This window comes from Acromyrmex echinatior, chromosome 17 (assembly GCF_024713525.1).
Source record: "Acromyrmex echinatior isolate Ae372 chromosome 17, ASM2471352v2, whole genome shotgun sequence".
Classification (NCBI taxonomy): domain Eukaryota; kingdom Metazoa; phylum Arthropoda; class Insecta; order Hymenoptera; family Formicidae; genus Acromyrmex; species Acromyrmex echinatior.
Genome location: NC_141868.1, coordinates 7428793 through 7455396, shown reverse-complemented (window position 1 = coordinate 7455396; position 26604 = coordinate 7428793). Strand labels below are relative to the sequence as shown.

Genomic DNA, 26604 nt, shown 5'->3' with positions numbered 1-26604 from the left:
TATTATTTGTGTGTGCGGCTAGCCAGCCCGAAGCTAGCCAGCCCACGCTTTCCTCGGTGATTCAACGGGGAAAGCAACCGCCTGCAACAGATCTCCTTTCCACGCGGATGATGCATTCGCTAATCCGCGAGAAACAATCCCGGGCGCGCTACCGTGCCGCGTAAAGAGAAACCACCTTAATGCGACACTGCGGACGAGTATGATTCTGGCTGGATCAGACCACTTCTTGGCGGGTAAGTCCACTATCTGGCCGAACTTCCCTTTCGCCACAAGACAAGACAACCCTCCCAGTGACTTCAAACACGATCATTCCGTTCATTACATCTTGTGATACTCGAGCGATATGTTCGTGCAAGTTTCCTTTACGATTACGAAATAGAAATTGTCCGCTTGAAAAATTCACAAACGCGCTACTCGAACGGCGGCCTCCTTTCCTCGTCTATTTTTCCTTTCAGTTGGAAATTGGATCTCGAATCGATATTGTTAGCTTCTAACTGGATCATTCCTTCGATATGCGTTCGACTTTTAGGATCGTAAGAAGATGGAAGAATAAAAAAAAAACGTGGCTTTCGAACTCCATATCAGGACTCCTTCATTGGATCTCTGTATTGCGCGAGCAGATTCCCAAAATGATTCCTCCTGAGCGATACGTTTTGGGAGCGCGATGTTTGTCAACGACGATGTTTCTAGAAGATGATTTTATTTATTCACGTTGAGATAAATCAATTGCGATTGGAAAGTTGAATAATTGGAGGACTCGCTGGTCCTCTCGGAAAGCTTAAATTTTTTTTCTTTTTTTCTTTTCTTTTCACCGCGTCTCTCGCATCGCATTCTCGGGGGAAATGTGCGTGTAACGCTGCGCAATCCCGTGTAATCCGCAGGTAGTTTGTCACAACTGGAGCGATAATAAATTATTCCAGGTCATTATAGGTACGGCGTAATATGTCGTGTTAACGCGCGCTCGATACAATGACTATGATACACTCCGATATTTACTGCGGCTAACATCCCAAGTTCAAGAGAGAAAGTATAATACACGAACGATTTTTCGATTTTCCTAATTATAGTTTTCTGAGAAAAGAATGAAAACTTATACGGGAAAGACTATTGGTCTCCTTCTTTTTGAGACTTTCTTTTTATTTAAATTATTTATTTTATTATTTACTTGTTTATTAGCTTATGTTTCTTTCTTCGTGTTCTTATCTATTTTTTATTTATGTTCTTTCGTGTCCATTTTGCTGCACTTTTTTCCTTTTTACTTATTGCTATACAGAACATTCTTTAAAAATAAAGTAGTAAATGTAATGAATAATAATTTTGATTTTTTAATTTTTATTGTTTTTTTAAGAAACGAAAATTTGTACGAAAAAATTTGTACGGTTTACATTTTTGAGTTTATTTTATTTAAATTATTTATTTTATTTTAGTCCGTTTTTTTTATTATTTTTATGCCTTTTAATTTATGTTCTTTTAAATCCATTTTCCTGCACTTTTTCTTATATTGATTGTTGCATTGAAGGTTCTTTAATTAAAGTAATAAATATAATGATTTATGATTAAATAGTAATTTTGATTTTTTGATTTTAAAAATTTATTGTATCATATTCTATTAAAGAACGCATTCGCAACCGTGTTGCATTCTCATTGCCCTTTATTAGTTTCTCTATTTGATTTATGATATGATTTATGACATAATAATTGATGCGACGAACGTTTCCATTAACAACTTCATCTTCAGTATTACAGTAGTTGAAGAAAGAAATAAAAATTTTATGTTTTCTTGTTATATATTATTTTTATATTATTCATAATTGTAACAAATGAAAGCATTCTGCGTTCATCTTGCAATATACTATATGGAAACTTTGAATCTATTTCTACGTATTAATTTTAATTACGCATTTTAATTAATTAACTTACTACACTGCGTGCAGTAAAATGAAGATGTCTTGCATTCGGAAAGCAAATAAGAAGTAAGAATTTTAATGTACTGTGCTGATAATTATGTTGGGGGCGGGGTAAGTACGATATTATTTTATAATAAAAGTAATATAAATGAAATAAGAACGGATTGAAGACTCAATCAATTAAAATAAAATTAAAAGTCTATAAGCCATGCTAAATGTTCGTTACTAAGTTATACTCCGAATATAAAATATAAAAAAAAAGATGTTTATTATTCAGAACTTTTTTCATATTTTATTATTTAAAAGTAATGTATATTATACCTCTGAAGAAAAATTGTACGTATCTTTTAAGAAATTTTACATATTTAAAAAGAATTTTACGTATCCTTTAAAAAAAATTACATCTCTTAAGAAATGATGTTGAATTCGATGGGAATTTCTCAATATGTTTCAGTACCTGTGGAAGCGACTGCAGTTTTGGGTGCCGTTGCCGGTTTCGTAGTGCTCCTGCTAGCTCTCTTTCTTTACCTGTCCCGGAAGTGGTGCTTCACGCCGCCCTCATCCACCACGCTCTTCGGCGGAGTCTGTGTGCCTCTCTGTGAGTCCACCAACAGCTCCACATCTCAAATCTCGAAAAATATAGGTACATGATTTTGGTTTACACCATGGATTTCCAATTCCTGTTTTCCTTGCAAATTTTTATTACTCCAAATACTCCAATTTATTTAAAATTTCATCCCTCTTTGCGATAATAGTTTTAAATCTGTCAAGTAAATCTACGAAGTAAAACATAAAGTCAGTTGATTTATAATATCATTCGTGGTGGAAGTATGAGATATCATTATCATGATATCACCACTATGATATCACTAGTCTAGATTGTCAAATTTTTCTAGAATATATTCTTCGGTTCTTCGAAATAGGAATAATTCATAGTAATCAATATAATTTTACTATTTAGGCAAGGCATTTTCTTATTCGGATCCAGAAACAAGTTCCGATTCAGAGGAAGACGCTCTCCGACGATTAAATTCGCGTTCACTTCCTCCGCCGGATACGTTGACTATCCAAGCGGAGGACGGACCAACGACTATCTTAGGTGAGTAACGGTAACAAAATAGAATTCCTCAATATTTTATATGCAAGTGTTTCCGATTTGTGCACAAAAATTCTGAAAAATTTGTATTGAAAAAAAGATACGTTTAAAAAAGTATGTAATTAACATTTTATATATTTGTAACATATATATATTACTATGTAATATGATATATTATTATATCGATCTTCATACCAGCGTAATTGTGAAAAGTATTATCTATTTTCTCTCTGTAGTGTCTCTATACTTTGAACGTAATTTTTACAAAATTCCATTTTATGTCAGTCCATATACATATATCCATCGCATTGTTATATTAACATTAAAAAGTGAGGGTACTTTATGGATAGTTGTAAAGTATGTTTTTTTATCTGTTAATTATTGTTGCTGTAGATGCTGGGACCACTTCCAGTAGCTGCACTGAGGAACACTCTCCAGCAGATCAACAACAGGTGATTTCTCATTTCTTGTGTTTAAAAAAAATCTTAAAAGAATTCGAATGATAAAAAAATTCTCAGAGACTTAGAAAAAGGATTTGCATTCAGTATGTACGTACATTCATACATATATTCATGTTTCGTCTGTTTAGTGTGTGGTGGAAGTTGGAGCTTCTAGTATTATACTCGATAATCGAGAGCAGGAGATACAAGTTGAGCAAAATGACTCTACGACCAATGACGTCATCACAACGATGGGTACAGTGGCTACCGAGGAAGTTGGTAGTCTGGAAGTCGCTTTCCTATATGATGCTCCAATGCGTGAGATGACAGTTCGTATAATTAAAATGTTTGATTATCAATTTAATATTTATTATTATGATCTTTTTTATTTTTGAATATTCATTTAAATAAAATAAAATTTGAATATAAAAATCTTGAAAATATATCTTATATATTTAATCTTATAACTAATGTATATGTAATATATATAATTTATTTATTAGGTGTTGGAATTAATTCGTAGCGTTTTACAAGTGATGGGAAGTACTTTCATTAATGTATTTTTTAATGCTCATGTGAAATAAATAACATTCTTTCATTAAAAACGCTACGAATTAATTCCAACACCTAATATTATCTGAGAAATGTTATTTCTTTTATATTGTAAATAATGAATTTTTAAATTGTTCAATTATGCGGCTATCAAATGGGATATTATTTTTCCAGGTTCACGTCTTACAGGGGCGGAATTATCCTCCTGGCATTAATGGCAGTCAGGTACGATTAGTCCTGCTACCATCAAAAAAACAAAGACGTAAGACACGAGTTCGACAAGGGACATCTCCGCAATACATGGAGAGTTTTTTGCTTCCTCGTGTAAATCCAGAGGATGTAAATGCAATGGGAGTACGGCTCAGAGTATATCTGTGGGGTGGCAGAATGATGCGTCGGGAAAGACTGCTGGGCGAAGCCAGAGTGTCTTTCGATCACATTAATCTCCAGTTGGAAACGACCCTATGGTTAACTCTTCAACCCCCACTTTCTTCCTCGGTAAGTTTTTCTAAAAGTCTGTACAATCATTATTAACAACGTGTCCAGCGTTCTTTGACCGCTGGAAAATTTCTGGAAAACCCTTGAATTTTCAGGGCTGGCCTGGAAGGAATTTATCATTCTTTCATTCTAAAAAAGTCAGAGCGTAAAAAAAAAAGAAATAATAAAAATAAAAGTTGTGTTTGGACATAAATCCTTCATTAAAGGTACAATAAGTTAATATACTTATAACCACAATAGAAAACTTGAATTTAATATCTAAAATAGAACAGAGTAGAAAAATCGTTCGTATTAACGGAACGTTCGTTTAATATTATTTATAAAGCAGTAAATATTGTTCCCAATTTGTTAGCGTTTTAATTCATTCGTATAGAATCTTAACCTGAATACGAAGCACATAATATTGCACGAATCGATGAAAATTAATTAAATAATGAAAATTAATCGATGGATAAATTCTGGAAAAATCAGGATTTTCCTGGAATATCCCGGAATTATCCTTGAATTGACTAGATTTTGCTGGGCACCATGTAAAAATATTATTACTGATACCTCTTTTAGTAATGTGTAATGTATTTAGAAATAGTGTAATTTGCCAAGATGGAAATTGTGTTACACTTTCTAGGCACAGGATTGGGGAACCACCAGCAGTCTAACTCGTAGCGATTCCACGGGATCCCAACAGTCGGTCCAATCGTATGCTTCTCCGGCTGTACCACCTTACGGCAGCAGCATGAAGGGAGGCAGTGTTGCTGAAATCCTAATCGGTTTGGCGTACAACGGCACGACAGGTCGCTTATCAGTTGAAATAATCAAGGGTTCCCATTTCCGTGGTGGAGGCGGAAACGATACGAAACCTCCTGATACTTACGTCAAATTGGCTCTTGTTGATACCAATAATCATGAAATGGGCCGATCTAAGACCGGTTTGAAACGTGCCCAACCGAATCCCCTCTATAAGGAGACTTTTATATTTCAGGTAGCTTTTTTATGAAAACCTCCGATTTTCTTATTTCTTGATCCTTTAGCTGTGACGCGCTTTAAATAAAAATCATGACTTTACAATAATTACGAATTGATTCATGAAGGCATTTATTTACGCAGGTAACAAAATGCTAAAGCACATCAACAAATTCGATCATGAGACTATAGAGATTCCTTTTTGAGTTTGATTATTATGACTTGCTATAGTATATTACAACAGAAATATAGTAGAAGTGGAACATACTTTGCCATTGATGTGATAATGTAGGGCCTAGAACAACTTGTGTCATTAAATGGAAAGTATTCACATACTCTTAGCAAGTTTAGCTAAATATCTTTTACAAGCGAAGTATATATATATATATATATATATATATATATATATATATACATATATATACTGTTTACAGTTAAAGGGTTAACGAAAGTTTCATAGTTTCTATAGTATTTAAAATATAATTATATTAAATAATATGTGGCTTTTTTGAACAGGTCGCGTTGTTTCAATTGGGAGACGTGACACTCTACCTCTCTGTATACAATCGTCGACGAGGTGGAATGGGTAGGAAAGGGCGAGAAATGATCGGCTGGCTTTGTTTGGGTCTGAATAGCTCCGGATCTGAGGAGCTACAGCATTGGAACGATATGCGGATAGCGAGACAACCGATACAAGTGCAACGCTGGCATTCGCTATTGCGTCCTTGAGGTGTCTTCGTGTGAGTGTCTCTCATGGATTCATTCTTGATGCAGTTATTTGGACGCGAAACGATTTCATCGGTACTCGCCGAGGAGTACGGGAAATAGATGGGCGTTTCTAGAAAAGAACAACTGTTCGCGGCAGGCTTTATCTCGAGAGAGATTTAAAGATTCTTTCTCCTTATCTCATGGAGACACACTGTGTACTGCCTGGTTGAAAAACGGAAGTCAATATTCCAATCGGTCTGTCAATTTCAAATCAGAGCACGAACAATACAAGAGAGTGTCCAGATAGCATACAAGCGTTCTTAATTTCCATGTCTATATAAATGAACAAATGACAAATATAATAATGACAACACAAAATTCAAAAAATATCTTAATGTTAGAGCTCTGTTAGACAAATAGCAGTGTCTAAATGACATTCTAAAAATCCAAGAGATGCCTCTGACTTTCAGTCGAATTTTAAATTGGAACTTTAGAAACTTGCCAGGCTTTTGTTTTGTTCGGGATGCTCTGTTTGGAATACTGTAAACTCTGAGTTACAAACTCTTGTCTAAATGTACCAAGTACATTTCCTTTTTGATACGCTAATGGGAGCAGTGTGGCTAGTCTTCGATGTTGAGGGTCCCGACGATCGCGTGATCGTTGTCCCGGCGTTTATCGACGTTCCGGCCCAAACGTACCTGTCCTGTCACATGGTACGATGCTCTCCGACTCGACATGTGCCTGAGCCAATCTGAATCATTTATTTTTTACTTTGTGCCTTTCACCCTTTTTATGCCGCGCACCACGCTAAATGGAGGTTTGTCGTAAGCGGAATTTCAATGTCTGAAACGACGTTACTTCGAAAACTGAGATAGTTACATTTCTTGACTTCATAATACATATTTTAAGATGCAGGGTGGTTACGCGATAGAAGATCCGGGATTCTCCAATCGTTTTCAATGTACTCTGAGAATCCGGAAAATATTCTCGCGTGGATTGGAAACGCTCTAGAAAAATTAACAGAGTTTTTCCTTAATTGTTAAAATGCAGGAAGAGCCAAAAGTTCCTGTGATTTAGTAAAAATATTGAAAATCGAGCTCTCTCGATTTTATTTGTATCAAAGCCTAAAAAAAAGTTACTTAAATCTTCAGAGATTTAATAGAAAATTAAAGTTAAGTACTTCAATGTAGGAAACATGGTTGAAATGTTTCCTTGGAAAACAAAGTTTCTCTTAATTGACAAATTTGAGAATTTGAGAAAATGTGATTCGTGTGTCCACCCTGAGGTAGGGTAACATCGACACAATGAATTACTATTGTAAATGATTACTATTGTGAATGCTTGTTGTTTGTAGAGCTGTTTTGTAGCTGTTGTGAATAGAACAACAACGGAATTGTCGATATACGTTTTAATGTTTGCTTTTTCAATTATAACAGCTATCCTCTAAATAAATATTAATTAATACAATATTGAGGTAATAAACAGAACATTCGAAAGTGAACTCTTGTTCGACAACTGTGAGATTGACAACGCAAGTTTCTTATTTGTAAGTTTTTTCAATTTTTGAGATTAAAATCTTTTAATTTTTCTCTCTTTTAAATTCTCTCTATTAAATTCAAATATAGAAATATTTCTAAAGTAATCTTTTTTCTAGAATATGTGTATTTTATTTAAAAATGTGATAATTGTTTTTACTATATAATTTTCAATTAAAATTATTAAAACTATGAAAAAAATTAATTTTTCTATGTTAAAGAATTGAATATTCTAATTTAAATCGTTTTTCTGTATAATATCAAATGAAAGTATTATCCATTTTGTAACCATATCACATGTATCTCAACACGTTGCTCTTCAAATCATAAATCGTTATTACTATTTCGTCATTGTGTCGATATTAATCTATCTTACCGTATATAATTGTATATTCGATCCCGATATCCGATCTACTTGTGTTTATTCATATGAATCAATGTGGCGAATATCGGGCCCGTGTTCTCGCATGCATTTAACACTGAATATAGCCATCCGATTTTTCTTTATCGATTAGTCTTATTACGCAGTTCAACAAAAAATATTCTCAGAAAAGGAAATTTTATTTCTTATATTTTTGTCATTATTTTCTTATATTCATGTCAAAGTTAAGAAACTTAAGATCAATTTAATAAAAGAGAATTTTTTAGTAAAATTTTGTTATAATTGCCGAATATAATTTGCTAAAAAAAATTTTCTCTTCAAAATTAAGGCAGATTTTGCTAATTAATAATTTCACTGTAACAATTAATGGATATCCCAATATTTAATGGAAGTATTCTGGTTACAAAAAATTCTTATCTCATAATATTATTAAGAATTTTCTATATTTTATAAAAATTTCTGAAGAAATACTTCTTAAATTTCTTCAGAATATCAGTTTCTTCAGAAATTATAGAATGAGAAAACTTATATTATTTCAAAATTCGCGCGCGCGCATAAATAAAAAATTCTAGAAAAATATAAACTAAAGATTGAAAGTTCTAACAATAACTGAACGGATATAACCATTTCGAACAAATTACATGCTATAACTATATCATATAAAATTTATAGAAATACTTTTTTTTACATCTTTGTGTTATACTTCACAGCTCACATATCTCAAAATTGACATCGACAAGATATTACGGAAATAAGAAATGTAATTTGAAAGAAAAAACTATGGGAATAATTACATTCTTATCTTTGAATTTGACAATTAAAATTAATTTTTGTTGAACTGTGTTATTGTAACTTGGGCATGCATGAATGAAACGTAGATGTCTAGTAATAATGAACTTTAAAATGAACGAAAAATATCTGATGAACTTAGTCTATTGCTTAGATGATAACTTAAGCTTAAAATTAGAATCTGACACCAAGATTGATCACAAAAAGAGTGAAAAAAAATTTATTACTATTGAATTGTTAATAAATTTATATTAACTGATATTACTGGACAAAATTTACATCACACGTATTCGTTGAGGTGCTTATAAATAATATGTATATCTACGCACTTATTTATATGCAATAGTTTTTTTTTTATGACTACTTATCTGGTTTTCTAGTTTTTAACTTATAACTGGTATCTCACGTTCCCTTCAGGTATGCTTGAAAAAGAAAGAATTTGGATGGATTAGCAGCAAATATAATAATAAGATAAGATTTAGGACACGGGCATTGGTGTCTTCAGATGGTTCGAGAATGGATTGATACATGCGAGAGCCGACAACTATCACCGCAACGTGGTAGCGGTTTATAGAAAGATTTCTCGGATCGATTGAGATGGGACACGAGACCAACAGTTTGACAATTCAATGACGCACAATGACTCGCAAAATGCACTTCGTAAATGCAAATGTGATTGTAGAGTCGATATACTATAATTGAAATAGAAACATACACGATCACGAGTATGCTAGAAACATGGCATAATCTATGCGTTAATATTAGAATTTTTGAGCAAGGGGTTCCATCGTCAATAGCTATATTAGAGAAACACAGAAGTAGAGGATATGATTAAAGATGCGATAAATTTATGCCTACAATTAGATCAGGAGAGAGAAACTGATTTAATATAAAAATACACAAAAATATTGAAAAACTACTATACTATTTTTTCTTTTTTTTTAAACAAATTTTTCGACTAATTAAATATGTACTTCTTTTAACAAATATTTGAGTTTTGCCTTTTTTATATCTTCATAACTTTTATTATTATTATCTTATAATTAATATTATATTAAAGATTATTTCCATTGAAACGAAAAACAAATCTAGTTACATTTATGGAATTTTATTCACAAAAGAACGTTTATTTTAAATCGTTTTAAATCGAATATAATTTTTTGAGCATTTTATATTAATAAAATTATTTAAATTATGGAATCAATATAGAGATATAAAATTTATTAATGATAAAATTTGGTTTAATTAAGATATATTAACTTTATATATGCACTCTATTTTTATTTTGATTAATTCTTTATGCTTTACATTGAAAACTATAAAAAGTTTTCTTAATTATCTGAGAAGCGTGATTAGCAGTTTGATATTGTCATTAAAATATAAAGACCCATAGTAATAATGTGGAAAGTAGCCTTAGACCAAAGGATCGTTAGGGGACCCCTAAATGTCAGCGGACAAAGCCAGCGACTGATTAATGGACAAACAGATGCTGTGAATCATTTAACGCTTGACTTTTTCAAGCCTCTAGTAGTAAATCTTCATCACGATTACATATTAATCCATGCTCGAACTATTTTATCATTTACATTTTAGGAATAAAATAATTGCAGGGACTCAGAAATCTCCTTTAGGACATAAACAATTGTTTGTCGTACAATGTACGCCCTCTTTTTATGTACAATATGTGCGCTAGATGTGCGTTGTGAAGAGAACTAATATTGTAAACAAAGAATTTACAATATGAGAATTTAAAACATCTTAAGCATGCAGTGTCTGCGATTCTAACAAAATTATCTTTTATTTATAGATCCAGTGATTAAACTAGTTTTTTCACAAAGCATGCAAATATCTCTACCTCCGACTTTGATGGCCGTGGATATGTTGTGGAGCAGTTAAAAAAATGAGGGGGATATTTTTATTAAAATTTACATTGCCTGTTTGCAGGTAAATTTAATTCTGAACATCAAAATTGTAAGGTATGTAAAAAGATAACCGAGATGAATGGTATTTGTATCTTGTTATATGATATCATCATAAATCATTTATACAGGATATTCGAAGAAAGGGTCTCAAACTTGAAGGATGTTCACTAGAGAAACAAGAAATGATTATCATAGTTTAAAAAAATTAACTTTATGTCATAGATAGACACGATTTCTTGTTTTGACAATATAGATGATTCACGTTTTATTTTATATAGGTAGCCAGATATTGCTTTTTACTTAAATTGATCCTTGTTATTCTATATATAAAATAGTCACATAAAGCATTATTAATTTAGAAAGCAAAACATAGTAATAATTTATTGGCGACTTAGACAGAATATTGGCACTTATTGTGTCTATTAATCTTGCTTTGATATATATGACATATTCTTAAAAATATGAGAATTTTTTTTATCGAATACTCCAAAATAAAATTTTGGACCCTTTTCAATTTGTACAAATCACTTCAATTTGTACAGATCATTAATATTTTTGGCAGTATTATTATTTTCCTTAAAAGATTTCCCACGTATTTTCTATAGTATAAAGAAAACGGGCTAAATGGGAAAATCTCAATCAGATGTTTAAAGTATATTACAGTTATATAAATGTAGAATGGGTTAAAACGCCACCCCATTTAAATTAAATGTGTGCGTGCGTGCGTGTAACATGTGAATATCATATATTATATATATAAGTACACGCGTAACACGATTTGTTTCGTGCATACTTAGCTGATATTATTAGAGTATTTCTGAGTCCTAGCGATATACTATCGTATAATGTACAGTCTGTTTATAAACGGCACGATGCTAAAGAGGTGATAAGCGTTTAAATATTTAAAATCAATTTACGATGTAGCGATGTTATATCAATCTCTCGATTTGAAGATTAATATCATTCGTTTTCTATAACACGAACTGGAATTAGGGAATTCCAAGAATTCCAGTCAGCACACGAGTGACATACATACGTTTAATTAGCGAGTAGTTTTTTAACTTTTACGTCTTTTACTCTTTCAAGTAAATAACAATATAATGTAATTACGATAACGTTACTCTTGCCATGTTTTTCACTTTGTGTGATAAGCTGTTGGATATGTAGGAAGCGACCAGACTAGTTCCAATTTATATTTTTACTACAAAGAGATCATCAGGATTCTCTTTGAGAATGCAGATGAATTTTCACGAAAAATATATCTTTTCTTTCTTTTTTTTTTAAGCAAGATTATTGTGTTTCTTATAATTTAACATTCGGAGATTAATGATTACGGAAGTTAAGGTTAGTTATAAAAATGGGCTGTGAATTCGTTGGATACGTCATTAAATTTTATATCAGTTATCATTCTTTATTTGTAATATTTGCAACCGAAGCGGAATTGTTTTGAGAACGATTAAGATCTTTATAAATTCGGACATATGAAGTAAATTTTTTCCTGTTTTTAAATCCATTCTAGAGTTTTACGATCATGTTGATTAGATAGAAGTTATTCATTAATAGATGTTTGTTATATCGAGAGGATAAAAGAGCCAAAGTCAAATTGAAGAACACATGACTTTGCAACATTCCAACGATACATTTCAAAAACGAGAACATGCGATATCTAGATTTTCTTACAAAATATACGTATGCCGTATCTACTCTGTTATTCTATTTTATTGTAGAACAACCATTATTCTCTGTTGCGAAAAATAATGGAAGAAGTGTCATATATCGCGATGATTATAAACAGACTATCCTTGGATTTTTATCTATATTTTCATCTACGGCACCCGTTTCTCTTGATAAGCATTCGAGTTTGAATGTCTACTGCACAAACTAATTATCTTAATCAATGTTATTACATGCTTATAAATTATTATAATAATAATTAAAAAATATTAATAAGGCTCTGTACGTATAAAACAAAGTAGTATACAAAAAGGGCAAAGAGCCAATAATGTATAAAAGAATTTTAATTTAAATAAGCAAAATTCATACAAAATTATAATAAACAAACGTTTCAACTCCAATCGAGTCATTTTCAATGTAATCTTAAAATATATAAACATCGTTCTAAATTAGAAATATGCACATAGTCTTACAATATTATTATAATTTCTTAATTAAATTTTTCATTTTGTGTAGTACTACTAAGCTATTTTATTATCGATACGTTGATGATATTATCTTAGCTGTTCCGTCTGAGAATGTTGGTGATATTTTGGATATTTTTAATTTGTTGCACACTAGACTAGTTCACTATGGAGGTTGGCTTTGATGGAAAAATAAGTTTTTTGGATACTACTATGTTGGTTATTGAAGAACGGAATCTTATTTTTGATATATACCATAAAGCAATCTTTTCCGGTAGATTTCTTAATTTCCATTCACACCATCCACTTTGTCATAAAAGAGATGTAATTTATGGAGTTGTGGACAAAGTTTTTTGCTTGTGTCATCTGAAATTCCAACGAAATAATTTGATTGACATTATTAATATTTTTTTACAAAATGTATCCGTTACATTTTATTTTCTCGATTCATAATAGAATTAAATATCACATTAACAAGATTAATAATTTGAATAAGAATAAGGATGACACAAGGAGATTTTTTACGATTCCATATGTCAATACGATATCCGAAAGATTTATACCTATTGTTAACATGTTTAATTGTAAATTGGCTTTTACCATTCCTAACACATTAAGAAGTTTTATAAAGAGAGGAAAGGATGATCTGGAACACGTTCAGAATCAAAATGTAGTCTACAAAATATTTTGTGAGGATTGTTGAGGTTGTTAGTTATGTTGGCCAAACAAAAAGACAACTAAAGACCAGATTGCATGAACATGTTTCGGATATCAATATAAGATTCAAAATCTCCATCAGTGATTTCCAATCATATTGAGGAGAGTCATAAATTTAAATGGGATAAAGTAGACATGTTAGATATAGAGCCTTCATATAATAAAAGGTTGATATCTGAAATAGTCCATATTAAAAAACAGAAACATGGAATAAATAGACAAAATGATACAGAGTCTTTGCCGGAATTGTATTTTGACATTATACATTCTCTTTCTCCTTCCTAATATTTCTTCTCTCTTTTCTCCCCTATTTTGCCGTTTTCCATTCTCGATAATGTTTTTCTTCTTGACATTTCGTTATTTGACATCGTGTAAGTTAGATGCTTGTTACCTTTGCAAATTTGCTTAAAATAATTTGAATAAGAAGACTATTATATTGTACCATGAAATGGACTACAATCTACATGCGTTTTTTTCTCTTTGTTTACTAATGTTCTTAACACATTTACCAAGGTACATTATCATATTATTAATTTTTATGTAATTAATATTAATTCTTTTTATTCACGGTTACTTTTCCAGAATTTTCTTATGACTATGTTAATTCTTGATAAAAATGACTCACAGCGTATTACATAAAATGAAAAATTTAATATTAAGGAATTATAATAATATTGTAAGACCATGTGCATATTTTTAATTTAGAACGATGTTTATATATTTTAAGATTACATTGAAAATGACTCGATTGGAGTTGAAACATTGGTTTATTATAATTGTTTTGTATATTTTGCTTATTTAAATTAAGATTCTTTTATACATTATTAGCTCTTTGCCCTTCTTGTGTATTACTTTGTTTAATAATAATTATTATATTCATCGCGTTTTATAAAAATGTATTCTAATATAATTAAATATAATAATAAATTTATCAATAGTTAATATCGCAATCGATATTCCAGTCTGTACAATTTCAAACACAATGTCGCACCTGGACTATCAGTCTAGTCCGTACTTTTCCAGCAGCTCTTTCTTCTTTCTAACCAGCAAAGCCTCTTGAATATCCTGCTGCGAAGGAATCAATTTTTGTGCCGTTGTCTCAATCTCGATTTCCGGTTCTTTCTCGTGAGCTACCCATTCGTTAATGCACTTTTCTCTCGCTTCTTGCTCGGCCTTCTGTTCCAACGGTATCAGAATACCATCGTCGTCGTCCATATAACCGTAATAGTCCGCGTCGATGTCCTTCATCAATTCTGCGCGAGTTTTACGAGGCGGCGGTGGTGGCTCCTGCTCAAATAATTCTCTAACACCCGGTAATTCTTTAGCAGCTCCGAAATACTTGTAACCTCGATTACCGGGAACCTGTAATTTCATTGAGATACATAAATATTTAATATATTTTTGGATGTTTACTGCCTGGAAAATCTTGAACTCTAATTTATTTCAAAGTTACATTTAAGGGGTCTGACCGGTGTGACCGACTACTGAAAAATAAATCATTTTTAAAAGTGGATTAGCGAAGAAATAAAGAAGCTGTAGAATTGTGGTTTGGTACTTTTTTCAAGTACACGTTGAAAGAAATATTTCAAAATGAGAGAAAAAATAATCTTAATATATATCATATAAAGATTATGTGTTTTTCGCGGATTTCCTTCGTATCTAGATCCATTCTTGGAATGCCAACGTTTCGTGAATCCACTTGCAATCCACTTCATGGAGGCGAAGAACGGCTTGATACTAAGCTCAGTTTTCGAAGCACAATAAATGTTTGTATTAATGTCCTGGTAAACCATTTTAGTAAACATTCTTGAAAGATACATGCAAAACTTTCTTATGTCCTCATAATCAATATCGAGAAGTCTTCGAAAGAATACGATTTGTCTGTTAATTACGTACGCGTTTTGTATGAATGGACAAAAATTAATATATCGTGATTCACAATTATCACCAATTTAAATCCAAATTCGCAAATACTTGATTCTGATCTTGTAAAGCAGAGAAAATCACATTTCTATTACACATTTTGCACTTCACTGTTTCACCAATATTGGAAAACATCGCTAAAAAATTGATAATACGATAACCATGCATCGCATTTATCGGTACTTCCGCATAACAACTTTTTAGTTTTTTCGTGGATACACTTGTAAAAGCAGTTTCGCGTTCGAATTAATGACAATTAAGTGATTTCGGTCTTTTTTTTCAGTTTACTTGCGCGTTCTAATATTATCCTTGAACTCTTTCTATTAATTTTTTTCGGCTCTTCATATTTGAAATTGATATTCTGAACAAAGTTTCACAAATTAACACGTGCTACGAACATCAGATGATTGATTAACGATTTTTCAGCTTTATATAGCTTAAAATGTGTTAGAAAGAAGAAGGATATACAATATTATCATTCTGACCTGCCTTCCAGACAGTACACAATATTTATAAAACATTTATAAATATTTATAAAGCTTATTTTAAATATTTTGTAAATATTTTTGTGATCTTAGATTGCTAGATAGATCATAAACATTTGTTATAAATATTATGAATATTTATTGTAAATTTTGTAGTAAATGCTGGAAATACGTAATAAGACATTATAATTCAAATAAAAAAAATACCAGAAATATTTATTTACATTTATCATAAATGTTATCAAATATTTAGTCTATCTTTTAATAATATTCCGAATTAAGCTTTACATAAAATATGTATAAAATATTTATACAACATTTAAAGAAATGAGTAATAAAAATATTTATTATAAATATTCTCTGTGCTTTCTGGATTTATAAGCGGTTGTACCTGCTGTAGGCTTTGTAACTCGAAAACTAATTCGAATTTATACTTAGGACCTTTTATTCTTTATTCTACAAGCTTCAAACTAATTTTTAAAGCAAAAAAAAATTGTTTTTGATTTTTTAAAAATTTTACACCGATCTTATGTAGAATTTTGAATGAAAATACCTTGAAAAAAGTCTGAAAATTCTCAGGAAATTTATTTATTTTATAAGATTTCAGTAAATATCCTGATAAACATTTAATCGAACTTCTGATATTCTGTAAATATTATAAAAAATATTATCTACGATTTTACCTCACGTCCCTCATGATCCAACATGCGAGGTCCGACTCTGGAGTAATCAGGTCCACCAAGCTCCTTTATTTGTGCTTCCCAATGTCGCTTCTCTCTGAGCAGCTTATTAATCTCGTCATTTAGATCACGAATGCGGAACTCTCCAAGCCCGGCATTTTGAATCTGGGCGACTTTCTTTGCAATCTCTCTAATTATTTGCATTCGCCATTTCTCTGCTTTACGTAAGTCTCTACATTCTGAAGCTAAATAAGGCCTCCGTTCCTGTTCTTTCCTTGTTCCTTCGTTGTTTTGCGCTGCTCTCCAACGAGCAAGCGTTGTCCTAAAAATATCAACATTAAATACATTAATTATATCAATATGATAATATTGATTTTAACATTTTAATTAGTTGGATTAAAACTTCTCACAGTAAAAATAGGTGTGTAATAGGTTTATGGAACAGATGATGTTATAAACTATACTTACATAGCCTTCTCTGCATTTCGCGCCTAAGAAAAAACAAAGCGTTTATTAATAAAGTAAAAAAATATCTATCTAGTAAAATATATAAGACGTAATATTGGGTCATCTAAAAAGTATCCACAGTACTTTGTCACTAGATATATGACCATCAACACACTAGTGACAAAAAACCGCGGATACTTTTTAGATGACCCAATATATATTACAGATACTTACCATCTTTTGTTTATGCTTTTATACAAATTCGTTTAAACATTAATTATTCATAAGTATTTATCACTATTGACATGATTGATTGCTCCCCGATTGATTAGTATTTAACAATGGCACTACAAGGGAAAACAAAATGCAGCCTTATAATAAAACTAATTATTATATTTTAACAAATGTGATTTTAATGATTTATAGTAGAATATATATATATATAGGATTTTTTTAAATTCAATGTTTTTAAAATATTATCATTATCACTTTATCATTTTATTCTGAACAATCATAGAAAAATACGTTTCAACATATTACATTTTTATTGATATTTATATATATGTATGTATCATAATAATATTAATTATTAAAATTAATCATGTTTTTGCAGATTTCAAGTAAAAAATTAATTATCTGAATTAAATATCTAAATTATATTTGCAGATATTTTGTGAGGTTAAGTTACGTACACAGAATAGTGAATTATATCAATGTTCCATCAGAGAGAAACCTGAGAGAGGACGTGACGGCCTAAAACCTGTGACCGCTGCCGCGCACTACTGCCCTCTGATAAATTGGATGTAAACTACATAGCAACATCCACTTCTCTTATAGTACATCGTCCACTTTTTAAAATGGACGATATACCATAAGAGAAATGGACGTTGCATATAGTTTACATCCACTTTGTCAGAGGGCAGTAGTACGCAGCAGCATTTTGCGGTTACAGGTTTTGGGCCGTTCTGTCCTCTCTCAGATTTCTCTCTGGTTCCATACTTATACACATTGAAGACTAATAAATACGTGGACTATTAAATACATGAAATTATTTGTTTTTCATTTTTTTGTGAATTTTCGATCCTCAAAATCGCAATATACTACATAAAATTATTTAAAAGACCAAGATTGATATGTAACTCTATCACTTAAGACCTTACGTGATGAACGTCTGAAGCTGTATTAAAAGTGCACCAAACTGCACTCAGGTGTACAGTTCGCGCGGGTAAATATGAAATATTGTTCTCATTTAATTTCAATTTTTCTGTAATTTTGTACGTTTTTATCTGTAGACTATTCCGAGAAGGAAAATCGAAATAGCGTTATATATTTATTTACGTTTTATCTAAATAAATATTTTTCCTCCTTTATTTCATAGCGTTTCGCTTATTAATTTTATATATTTTGATAATGTCCTGGATAACATTTGTTAAGATCAAGGTCACTGGAGATTGTTTCTCTTATTTTCTTTTTTACATAAAAATGAATTTTCAGTGCAAAAATGAAAATAAGAGAAACAATCACCAATGACCTTAATCTTAACAAATTTTAAAAAATGTATTATTATATACTTTAAAACAGGATCTACTGGATTAGATTATAAAAGAAAAATTAATTATTTTATATTGACAATAGAAACAGTCCACATAAAGTGAGATATTATGTGAAAATGTATGTAAATATATGCAACTAATATCGAGATCTTCTGTTCTCATTTCTGTTAAAGTTACTTCCTGTTTTCTAGATACAGAGACAATTTAATAAAGATAAAGAAGAAGAGAAATGACAATTCGATTTAACAAATTTTTTAAGTAAAAATTTAATTTGTCATAAAATATTTTCCAAACAACAACAGCATGTAACAACCAGAGTAACATTAAGAAACCCAAATCATTAAGATTCAAACAATTGTATTAAATTTAAAATAATTTCAGATTAATTCTCGTCTAAACAAAATTCCAATTGCGTGTGCATAGAATTAAAATCTCTTTTGAGTAACTTTAATATATATTAATAACTAATTATGTACCTGTACACAATGATTTGTAATTACATTACATTGCATTGTGTACATTGTTAATAAATTAAATAACTGTGAAAATTAAAATTAAAATTAGAACAAGTTTGTTTGTTGCGATATGTATACATCACGTATTAAAGTCCATTTCTTGTTATTAAGAAATTTCAAATAAATTAAAAACCCTTATTTACTCCTAGCTTTACACATTTGTTTTTTGCACGCATGATATACACACTGGAATTCCTAGGACCCCATATTTGTTTACCGTAACTTTCGTAAAAATGAATATATTTCAATTAATTTTTTTTTTCAATCGATGAAGAATTAAGGAACAAGCCCATAATGTGTAAAAATCAAGAATTAAGAAACTTCGAGATGTGTAGTTTCAAAGAAAAAGAAAAATTTAGAAACGCGAAAAAAATCTTGATTTAGAAAGTTGCGCTGGGGACCCTATTGTGTGCAGCTAGGATTAAAACTTAGGCTCTATTCAAATTTAACTAACTACGATAGGTTCCATCAATGAGTAATTCGTGAGCTTCATAAATTTCTAGCTCTAGTCAGACGTAAGTATGCAATGCAGAGATGTGCAATTTTTAATTAATTATACAAGATGACAAAAAAGTTCAGTCACGAAGTTTTGTATTATAAGTTATTATTAATTTATAAAAAAACTCTGGAGTGCTATATCTTATTAAATATCAAAAATAATAATTAATATCATGACTTCTTTATTTTTTATATAAACGCTTCGAGAAGGCATCATGCCGCGCATTTTTTCTTGAATAAATTCCGAGCAGTCAATAAAGTAATCTTCAATTCATCAACCGAAATTTTTTGATGCAAAATCTTTTTGATATTTAATAACACAAGTAACTTCAAAGTTTGTGTTTTTAAATACGTTCCTACTTAAACAATAAGTTATTCGTTGTTATATTGGCATTAAAATGATGCTTTTAAAATGCCACTTTGATGCCGAAAAGAAAATAGCCGCAAAGTTTTGTACATTTATTAAATTATTACTTGGGTAACACACATAAATCTTTGTGGTCATTTTTTTGCCATCCTGTATTACGAAATGTATTTGAAAGCTCGTAATTCAGCAGTACAAGAATCGGGCTAACATATTCTTGTAATGAATACTGCAGAAAAAATAATTTATTACAATCGATAATTATTTAACTAATATATATATATATATATATATATATATATATATATATATACACATATATCCCTTCTTTTTTAAAAATTAATTAAACACCCATACTCCAATTAATTGACAATATTCTTGCATAATCATGTCTAATTGAATCGGAGATAGTGCAACACTTATATTTGATTATATAAATTAAAGTTGCTTCTAGTGATCTTCCGACTCACAAATTAAGCTCACGAATTCGTGATGAAAACGGCGAACAGTATGAGAAATACGAACGAATAAACTTTATCAACGAGTCAACAACGCTTACATACAATTAGATCCCAATCGATCACGATTGGGTTTTGGTAAAAAAAATCCGTTCTGCCTTCACGCAACGACTCGCGGAACGTGTACGCATAAACATACAGAGACTTTCGCGTGAAGGTTTCAACACGGCGACCGTTCGTGAAAATAACGAATCCTCCAGTCTTCACGAACAATCTACGTAGGCTTACGACAAGCTTATGACGAGCTTACGGAACGCGCTACGATTCTGCGACTAGAATCAAATTGCAATAATTGACTTCAGTCGGTGTCATCCACGCCGGAGGGGCGCGCGACGACGGGAAGCGGAGTCGGCGGTGGTGGCGGCGTTGGGGCCGTAAATTCTTCCTCCTCGATCTCCTCCTCGCCGAGGAGGAAGTTCTCGTGCACCTCCTCCTCTCGCGCTGGCTCCGGTAGCGCCAGCACGTCTTGGCCGTGCTGCTTCAGGTGGTCCTTGAGGGCGAACGCCCGACCGTACGACGCGCCGCATACATAGCAGCTAAACTTGAGATTGTTGTCTTTTTTATGAGTCTGGATGTGCGCGCGGACGGCATAGAGTGATGCAAACGGCCGCGAGCACTCGGTGCACCGGAATGGCTTCGTGTGGCTATTCTTGTGACCGGCCAGCTGTACCCGCGTTTTGAACGTCTTTGGGCAGTATGGACATGTGTAGGCACGTTCCTCGCCGTGCGTCAGCAGGTGATGATTGTAAACGGAGGATGCCTTGAAGCGCTTTCCGCAATGCTGACAAGCGTAAGGCCTCACGCCTGTATGTGTACGCATGTGAAGGGTCAGACAGTAGGACACACGAAAGGTTTTGCCACAAACCTATCAGTTTAACAAGAATAAAAATTAACTGTAATTAAAAACAAATGAGGAAGATGAGATTCATTTTAAGCTACAGCATTTTTACATAAAAAGTTTTAGTTTATCAAAGATTGTGATTATACATCTATTCAGGGGAAAGATTTGGAAGGTTCAACTCCTTTTCCAAAAAATTATGATTAAAAGTTATGATTATGTAATAAAATTTAAAATTTTTTCCAAGAGATAATTTTTAAAAAACAAGATAAAATAAGAAAATTTTTATTCAAACTACAAAATTGTATTGTTAAATATAATTACCTACTGATCTTGTTAAATTATTTTATATGAATATAACATTCATTTTTATACGGAAAGTACAAATCTACACTTCCAGTCACTTTTTGCAGAGATTCCCTGATGAAAATTTTTCTTATAATTTTTTAATACAAATTGGAACATTTTTCAGAAATATTCAGAAAATTTACATCTTCTCTCAGAATTTTTCATATATATGAATTTATTTTTCATATATCTGAAATATTTTTCCTTATCCCATAATTTTTAAAAAATATTTTTAAATTTTTTAAATTTTATAACATTTTATCAGAAATTATACTTACAAAAAAATTTTAGAAATCTTATGATATTTCATAATTAACATATATGGCAAATTTTGAGAAAAGATGTAAATTTTCTGAGAAGTGTTTCAATTTATATTAAAAAACTGAGAGAAAATTATAAAATTGTATAGAAATTCTGAAAAATTACATGAAAAATTCTGAGAAAAATTTTAACCTGGATTACAACTGACATTCTTAACAAGACCTAATTTCACGATTATCTACCTCACAAGCATGCGGCTTCTCCCCAGTGTGAATTCGTTCGTGCTTGACTTTCTCATGTGGTCTGGTGAACCTGCGACCGCAATGCTGGCACTGATAGGGTTTCTGACTGTCGCCAGGATCTGCCGTTGTCACCGTCGTCGTCGCTGTCGTTACCGACGTAGTCGATGTCACGGCGATCGTCGATGCCATCGTCGTCGTCGACGTCACCGCTGACATCATCGCTGACGTCGTTGCCAATGTTGTTGCCTCCACGACGGATGAAAGTAAACTTTGTGGAGTGGGCGACCGCGAGGGTGTTTGCTCGACGTGTACCGCCGCGTGCATTGCTAGACTTTCCGCAGAATCGAACTTCCGGTTGCAAACGGTGCACGTCACTGAGTCGCCTGTATGCAACGCCATGTGTGCGTCTTTGTACGACTCGGAGAGCGTTTTGCCTATAAAGCATTATTAATATATTGAGAAAACAAAAGTAAAAACGCTTGATATTGTTTGTTATACAAAACGTATTGCTCAATTATTTTCATATCATTAGAAATAAAATCTTTTATATTTTTGTTTGAGAGCTCACATTAAATACTTTCACGCTTTCGTATATCCACTCACAAAAAAATTATGGTAATAGTAATTAGTGTCTTATTGTATTTTGAAATTTTAATTTTTTTTCTGTTGTTTAAAACAGCAGATATCCAAGTGTTGATTTCTTTTGATTTGATCCTATATTTATATACTTAATTATGGCTTAAATAAAAGCGCAATGTATCGTTAAATAATTTAACGATACATTGCGTTTTTTAGCTGATCTTGCAGGGATTTTCCTTCTTTTCTCTTTTTTTTTATGTCGAAGAGAAAGAGAAAAAAAATAAATTGTGCAAGAAGCTCATTTAGAAAAACTTATAATATGAAAATCAAATTATTTAATTTGAAGAATAAAAACGAGAAACAGATTTATTACCGCATTCGGGGCAAGTGAAAGTTGCGTTAGGAGTGCCCTCGGGTGCATCGACGTGTCTGGCCCTCACTGGCGCGTGCATCCTCGAATGCAACCGTAAGCTTTTGTGAGAGCAAAATTCGGTACCACACGTAGTACAAACAAACGTCTTCTGGTTCGAATCGGCTTCGCCATCGTGCACCTTCGCGTGGAGTTGCAAGGCTCTGGGAGTCGCGAAGCTCTGGTCGCAGTGTTCGCAACGATTATTGCCACCAAGACAGGCGTGCACGCGAAAGTTACCCAACTTGGAGAACTGCTGCAGGCACTGATTGCACTTGTACATTCGCACCGATGCGGTCGCCAGGCGTTTGTCTCGTACCTGTGATATCACATGTGTGTTAGGAAAACGTTAATTCTCATGTGACAAATACGTATCGCGCGAGATTTTTCTTCCAGTGAGAAGCGCGCCTTAAATCACACCTTGACACCTTCCACGTTCGAAAAGAATTTCTCGATCATCGGAGCCTTCACCGATTGCGGCGTCGTGACCTGAACCGGAGTACGGTCCCAGAATCTCTCAATTTGTACCACTTTTCTGGTGTAGAGCCTACCCTCACTGTCCACACATTCTTCCGTGCGCAGTGTGTTCATCGTTTGCCGCTGTCGTGGGTTCACCACATTCTCCGAATTTTCGGATACCGCTGGACTTGTCGTCGCCAGATCGTTCATTTGTTCCGCCATTTCCAGCAAAACCTCCTGGCCATCGTGGAATTGCTTGATGTGATCCAAGACAGAGTTGAAGCTCATTTCACAACTGGTGCAACTGTATACAGCGTCAGATTCAAACTATGACAGAACCGAAAAATTACATTGTAGTAAACATTGTTGTAAAAAATTAAATTACTGTAAAAGATTATTGTAAAGAATTAATTTAGAAAGACGATTTCGTGATAACGAAATAAGGTAAAAGTCCCAATAACCGATTGTTATCGAATAATTGTAAAATTAACAATATATCTGCAATGATTAAGACATTTATCAATAACAACAAGAAAATGCATATTTTATTTTATATAAAAATAAGTGTAGTAAAACAAATACTTTAATTGCAAATTATTGTAAAAAAAATTGTTTATTTCAAGTGCTTACAAAGCCTTTGATATATCATAGCTCAGAAACTATGAGAGAAGAGATATACTATCTAAAGATATACTAACTATTATTAAGCCTTGTGAGAACATCTTTTGTTCATCACATTACATTTGAAAACTAATTCATTTCATTAAGGCCTAATTTTCCAATTAACATGGTCCTTTCACTTAAACAGATCCTTTTTCAGATTTATTAGAGTGTTCCAAAAGTAACTGCCCCTGTGCGAAGATTTATCATTATTTTTGGAACACTCTGTATATATTAATATTTTTCAATAATCAATAAAACAAATTTTCATGTATACTATATTCTTTTTGTAATGTCACTAATTTTATATTAATCAATAATACAGAATTGATCACATACCTTCTCAGGCATTAGAACATTTACCTTACATACATTAAGGTATAAATATAATCCTCCAAAGTATAATTCGGTTTACGATATACCTCGCACAGCTCTCGCTTGACACGCAGAAGATCAACTTCGTCGATCTCTGTTGCCTCATTTATACGATCCACATCGATCAGGGTAGCGGTCTCGGTCCCATCCAGGAGCTCGGAGTTATCTGGTAACACAGCGATTATGTTCTTCTCCATCAACGCCTTGCGGTCCGGATTCGATATGGGGATAGCCACCAATCCTTGCGACGACTGCAGTCTTCTTTGCGCTCCACCAACATCGCCGATGAGTCCTTCGGACATCTTGAAATCCAGAGAATTTTGATCTGGTTGCGTTTCTTCCGTGTCCATCTTTTCTACGACTTTAATCTCTCCTGATGTTTTTCATTAAAAACAATAGATTAAACGCACAAAAAACTCCTACGCAACAAAACAGCAATTTTACAAACCATTCTCGTCCATTTGTATTGTTTGCGGATCACTCATTATGACTACTCCGTTGTTGGCCATGGTTGCCAGGAAGCCTCGATTAAGCTGTTGTCCCTTGACGTCCTAAAATTAATAATTGCAGTTGAAAAATATCATTGGTAAAAATAACCAAAATGAGCAATAATAACCAAATAATTGAAACATAATTTTTATATATAGTACTATTATTTTAAATATATAATATGAAATAAATATATTATTTCAAGACCTCTAGAATTCCATCCAAGTTTTGTTTCACAATTATGTTTCATTAGATTTTCATCTTAAACAATATTCAAATTAACATTAAATAAATAGTTATTTCAAGACTCCTAAGAATTTTACTCACGATTTGTTTCACAATTATTGTTTCATTAGACTTTTATAAATTCCATCTAAGTAATATATAAAATAAAATGAGATAAATGTATTTGAGAAATTCGAATCTTTTTTCGACAATCTCATAATAAAAATTCGTGTTCTCCCTTTTCCGTATTACCAATAGCAGATCCATTTTGATTTCAGGCTCCTTTCCGCTTTTTCTCAGCTTGTCTGTAAGAATCTCAGGCTTCATCCTGTACCTCAAATCGTGCTCGCACATGTCCAGATGCTGAATGAGTGCCGTCACAGAGTCGGAACGCTGCGAACAGCCCGGACAATAGAGATTGTCTGTCATGCTTAGCAAGTGGTATTTAAGAGACTGAGTATTATTGAAGGTCTCTCCGCAACACATGGGACAGATGAGGTTCAGCGTGCCCATAATTAAGCCGTCGTGCTCCACCAGATTCGGACGATCGGACGGACGCAGCTCCGGTGTGCCGTGGAATAAATCTACAATCCTGCCGGGTGATTTAACCTAACGCGGGACGTTGATGAGAGGTGTTTGCAGAAACGTATCTGCGGCAATATCATTTCGTCTGCCGAATATCCGGCGAAATTGTGCACACGTCGAACCAGGCCGTCCTCTCCTTCCCCCTCGCAGCGGTCACAGCCCTCCACAACCCGGTCACCGCGATAACAAATCCATTAGAGACGAACTTCAGCGTAAACAAATGCCGCACGCAACAATCGTGGAGCAGAAATCGGCCATTTACAATGTCGGTCTGTCGCGCCCTCTAGATGTTGACAGTCGGCTAAAGCTCTATGTATAATAGAAAAAATATTAGACAATTAGACCCATGTGTATGTGTGAATAAATATTAAATAAAAATAAAATAAACATTAAAATTAGAAAAAAAAATTTTAATCTAATATTTAAATCTTAATTTTTAATTTTTAATTTCTAAAAATTTAAATATTTATTTTATTTAATATTTTTTCTTTAATATATTTAATTTAT

General features: G+C 32.4%; 3 protein-coding genes across 6 annotated transcripts; 1 reads left to right on the top strand and 2 right to left on the bottom strand.

The window, feature by feature from the left end:
* The first annotated feature begins 47 nt into the window (after positions 1-47).
* Positions 48-11320, top strand: Syt14 (Synaptotagmin 14). 3 transcript variants are annotated; one of them, XM_087415303.1, is made up of 9 exons: positions 48-233; positions 2362-2550; positions 2869-3006; positions 3397-3455; positions 3593-3772; positions 4170-4493; positions 5119-5472; positions 5970-6193; positions 10675-11320. In XM_087415303.1, the coding sequence occupies exons 1-8, from the start codon at positions 200-202 to the stop codon at positions 6180-6182; spliced, it is 1491 nt and encodes a 496-aa protein (XP_087271429.1). In that variant the 5' UTR covers positions 48-199; the 3' UTR covers positions 6183-6193; positions 10675-11320. The 3 variants fall into 3 exon arrangements, with proteins under 3 accessions (XP_087271429.1, XP_087271428.1, XP_011066075.1); XM_087415302.1 differs by lacking the exon at positions 10675-11320 and having other exon boundaries at positions 5970-8993; XM_011067773.2 differs by lacking the exon at positions 10675-11320 and having other exon boundaries at positions 51-233; positions 5125-5472; positions 5970-8993.
* Positions 9097-17526, bottom strand: LOC105153120 (pre-mRNA-splicing factor ISY1 homolog). Of its 2 annotated transcripts, XM_011067776.2 has the most exons (5): positions 17414-17526; positions 17201-17223; positions 16736-17054; positions 14636-15006; positions 9097-9289 (listed from the first exon to the last, which is right to left on the bottom strand). In XM_011067776.2, exons 1-4 carry the CDS (start codon positions 17414-17416, stop codon positions 14644-14646), a joined length of 708 nt encoding a protein of 235 aa, XP_011066078.1. In that variant the 5' UTR covers positions 17417-17526; the 3' UTR covers positions 9097-9289; positions 14636-14643. The 2 variants fall into 2 exon arrangements, with proteins under 2 accessions (XP_011066078.1, XP_011066079.1); XM_011067777.2 differs by lacking the exon at positions 9097-9289 and having other exon boundaries at positions 13955-15006.
* Positions 17418-26571, bottom strand: LOC105153116 (uncharacterized). The gene is made up of 8 exons (XM_011067768.2): positions 25765-26571; positions 25247-25349; positions 24846-25171; positions 23725-24090; positions 23269-23623; positions 22317-22750; positions 18340-21492; positions 17418-17526 (listed from the first exon to the last, which is right to left on the bottom strand). The coding sequence occupies exons 1-7, from the start codon at positions 26023-26025 to the stop codon at positions 20926-20928; spliced, it is 2412 nt and encodes an 803-aa protein (XP_011066070.1). The 5' UTR covers positions 26026-26571; the 3' UTR covers positions 17418-17526; positions 18340-20925.
* Positions 26572-26604: the final 33 nt, after the last annotated feature.

Excerpts from the sequence above, each read along its gene's own strand:
- Syt14 (XM_087415303.1), top strand. The coding sequence starts at position 200 with ATGATTCTGGCTGGATCAGACCACTTCTTGGCGG. Across the intron at positions 3,773-4,169 it reads CTCCAATGCGTGAGATGACA|GTTCACGTCTTACAGGGGCG; the intron begins GTTCGTATAATT and ends TTATTTTTCCAG. Across the intron at positions 5,473-5,969 it reads AGGAGACTTTTATATTTCAG|GTCGCGTTGTTTCAATTGGG; the intron begins GTAGCTTTTTTA and ends TTTTTTGAACAG.
- LOC105153120 (XM_011067776.2), bottom strand. Across the intron at positions 17,055-17,200 it reads CGAAATGCAGAGAAGGCTAT|GACAACGCTTGCTCGTTGGA; the intron begins GTAAGTATAGTT and ends TGATATTTTTAG. Across the intron at positions 15,007-16,735 it reads TGGATCATGAGGGACGTGAG|GTTCCCGGTAATCGAGGTTA; the intron begins GTAAAATCGTAG and ends ATGAAATTACAG.
- LOC105153116 (XM_011067768.2), bottom strand. The coding sequence starts at position 26,025 with ATGGGCACGCTGAACCTCATCTGTCCCATGTGTTGCGGAGAGACCTTC. Across the intron at positions 25,172-25,246 it reads AATACAAATGGACGAGAATG|GAGAGATTAAAGTCGTAGAA; the intron begins GTTTGTAAAATT and ends GAAAAACATCAG. Across the intron at positions 24,091-24,845 it reads TCAAGCGAGAGCTGTGCGAG|TTTGAATCTGACGCTGTATA; the intron begins GTATATCGTAAA and ends GTTCTGTCATAG.